General features: G+C 42.7%; 1 protein-coding gene across 2 annotated transcripts in view; it reads right to left on the reverse strand.

The window, feature by feature from the left end:
• Positions 1-480: 480 nt before the first annotated feature.
• Positions 481-3,159, reverse strand: part of SARC_00594 — a 6,449-nt gene continuing 3,770 nt past the window's right edge. For both annotated transcript variants that reach the window (XM_014305692.1, XM_014305693.1), the window contains exons 5-7: positions 1,673-1,802; positions 1,341-1,413; positions 481-1,108 (exon numbers count right to left, since the gene is read on the reverse strand). In XM_014305692.1, coding sequence (XP_014161167.1) covers positions 910-1,108; positions 1,341-1,413; positions 1,673-1,802 — 402 coding nt within the window. In that variant the 3' untranslated portion in view covers positions 481-909. The remainder of the gene's footprint in view (positions 1,109-1,340; positions 1,414-1,672; positions 1,803-3,159) is intronic.

Here is a 3,159-nt window from a genome sequence, read left to right on the forward strand (position 1 = left end):
TATGAAGAGGCAAATAGCCCGAATCTACAGTAGTTCCAGTACCCACCGGAACCTTGTTGCTATCCTTCACGAGCAAGACAATCAAATGGTAAATTTTTGTTATATCCTGGTGGGTGACCTACTTGGCCCGCGCACATGCGCATGCGGACTGACGAGTTTGTAGCGAGCGTTCTCAATCTTTGTTTCTTCGTCTACATATGAATACAGTATTATTCTTTCACACCAGTCGAGGGCGCTCGTCAAGCCTCGTGTAATATATATAAGAACGGGCGCCAGGCCACATAGATACCTTACTTGTTCTGTCTAACATTCTTCACCCACTATTGAAACCTCTGTCATACATATCTTTTCATTTGCATGTGGTTGCTTTGATTATGACAGGAGGTTCAAGCCTTTTTCTCAGACTGAAAGTCTACTTAGCTCCCAAAGAACGTGGCAACCCATCCAGCTGTGTAAACACGTGAAAAGGTTGGTCTGAAACGTGCGTGTGGCTGCCACATCGAAGAATTCTGTTCAGACTGGGAGAGATTGATTCACAGCTTATACACCCAGAGCTGTGGAACATTCTCCTGACCATTGCAATGCCTCTCTCCAACATGACTGGAAGGCTGATGCTGATTGAGAGCGCTCTAAACTTGAATTTTCGAAAGTGTGGCCACAACGACATAGTTCGGTGGCTATTTTTTTTAACCTAATCCTGGCTAAATATATAGGAAGAAGCTGTAGAAGCCAACACCTGATACGCTTTTAACATACTCGGCCGCTAGCCTTTGATCGTGTTATGCTCTGAACGTGATGGGGATACCAGGTCGTGCGAGTGCGCTATGTGATTAACCAGCAACACGCGTATTGCTATCAAAGTAAGGTGCAGTACCTCGAATGTTTATTAGTGTTTTATGTGGAACTCTGTCAACCTTCTGCCCCTGCGGAAGGCTCTGTCATACTATCGAATGTAAACGGGAATACCAGGCTTCGTGGGTACATCAGATATTTTGCCATTAAAGTACGTGTAGCAACTACGATGAAATTCTGTATCTTCTCGACGTTTCGCAGCACGGATTGGTTTTCGTCGCCGAGATTAGCGTCAAAGCTAACATCTACCAGGGGACTAGGGGTGGAGCAGTTCGTTAAAATGAGTTGAGATACATCTGAATCTTATCATCCAAACAGAGTGGCCTACGAGACTCACTGAAAGATTTGTACATGGACAAATATAATTATCAGCTGTACAGGTTCAACGTAAGCACATTCGTATGTAGTAGCGGTTACGCCAAAGATTTTCAGCCATATTTCGCTCGAAATTTTAAAACGCGGAAATGGCTATAGATACTTCGACATACCTGCTGTGCTTAATGGAATGCAGCAGCGAGATGCGGATGTCCTTGTTTTCACGCACATATGCGATAATCTCAGCTGCAGTATACAAAAATTGCACATATGTTCAAGGATTAGAGATGTGCAGTAATCATTGTTCATAAAGCAACTGACACGGCAAGTCAGATTCACCAACACATTGAACTTGAATTAGCTCCCGACGAAATGATCGCCCTGCAAATTCAGTGCATGAACAACGGGCCACACAAGCACCGTCGATGTGTAGTGCACGGGTGGTTAGTTCGAATGGCAGAGACACAAAAACATTCAGTGCAAGAACAAAGGGCCACACAAGTACCGTCAATGTGTAGTGCGCGGGTGGTTAGTTCGAATGGCAGAGACACGAAGGCTGGAGACGGAGTGTTCACCTGGACATCAGCCGACACTCGCAGCACAGCACTGCCCTGGTAGGCTACACGCACACGTACCTGCAAATAGTGTGAAAGCAATTCCAATGTTCAAGGCGTATCGATTTTGATAAGCTCTACATGTACGTGGCTCTGGTAGCAGTGTGACGGTAGTATACATGGCTCGAGGACTTTGGTTTTCTGGAAGGCTGCACACACATGTGATAGAAATCGGAAGCGGTATAAATGCCTAATGGGTGTCGAGACTCTCAATTTCAACATGCACACGTATATATATATATTGGAAGAGTACTTAGTATACATGAGAAAGGTACTGATACTCTGATTTGCTGTACTTACATGTCTATGCAAAGTGTAAGGGGTATATAGCCACGACTGCTGGGTTCTCTACGTGCCAAACACCACGTTTACTGGCGGTAATGCACCAATCATTTTACCAATACATGTAGCGATGTTCCCGTGAAGTGCTCGTAGTCTGACACACAGAGTTTCATTATTATCTGCCTATACATCACTACCATGTAGACACACTATCTATTCTGACAGGCAGACATGCAACTCCAATCTAAGTTGTCAGTTAGTAGCTTCACCTACTCACGGGACACGCCCTTCAGATGAGTGTCCACACATGACTTGTCAGTATATACCAGGCACTTTCATAAAAATCGCATACAGTTGCTCGATGTCTATGAGGCTATTATCTTGGCCATGAAAATGTCTAATCAACTTTTTCGCCGCCATGCCCATATACAACAAGCTACGTGTATTAAATAAGACAAAGACAAACTATGTGCACTCACAGATATTCACTCGCACACCAGCTTATAAACTCACCTGTATATAATCCACCTTGATTTCAAGGCACACACAAATAAATGTTCAATCAATTATTGTGCTGACAATCCGAATGACCCTTTTGGATACACTATTTATTTTTAAATCTGTAGTCGGGATTTTAACCGGCACATAGCTTGGGTCGCTTGAAATGATAATTTATATCGTCACTCAACCAATTTGTACAACAGCACTTGATCTGAATATATACACATAAATCAATTCACATTTAAGCCAACAACCCCGCCTGCACACAGTCCAGATCTCTATCAACGGTAATAGCTTGTATATCCATTCAATTGACTATGCACACTAATTTATATATACAAGTATAAACAAGCATAACAATTACTTCAAGTTCAAATTCTCATCTGCACACATTCCGTGTTGCTTGCACCAGTAGAACTGTACCTATTCACCACAATTTTACACAATTACAAATTTAGACAAGTATACACGAACATATCGACTCGATTTGAAGCCAACCTCGCCACCCCCACACAATTTTTGTCGCTTGCAACAGTAGCACATATCTATTCACTATATATACACAAACATATCTATTCACCAAATATACACAAAT

The sequence above is a fragment of the Sphaeroforma arctica genome (assembly GCF_001186125.1).
Source record: "Sphaeroforma arctica JP610 unplaced genomic scaffold supercont1.20, whole genome shotgun sequence".
Lineage (NCBI taxonomy): Eukaryota > Ichthyosporea > Ichthyophonida > Sphaeroforma > Sphaeroforma arctica.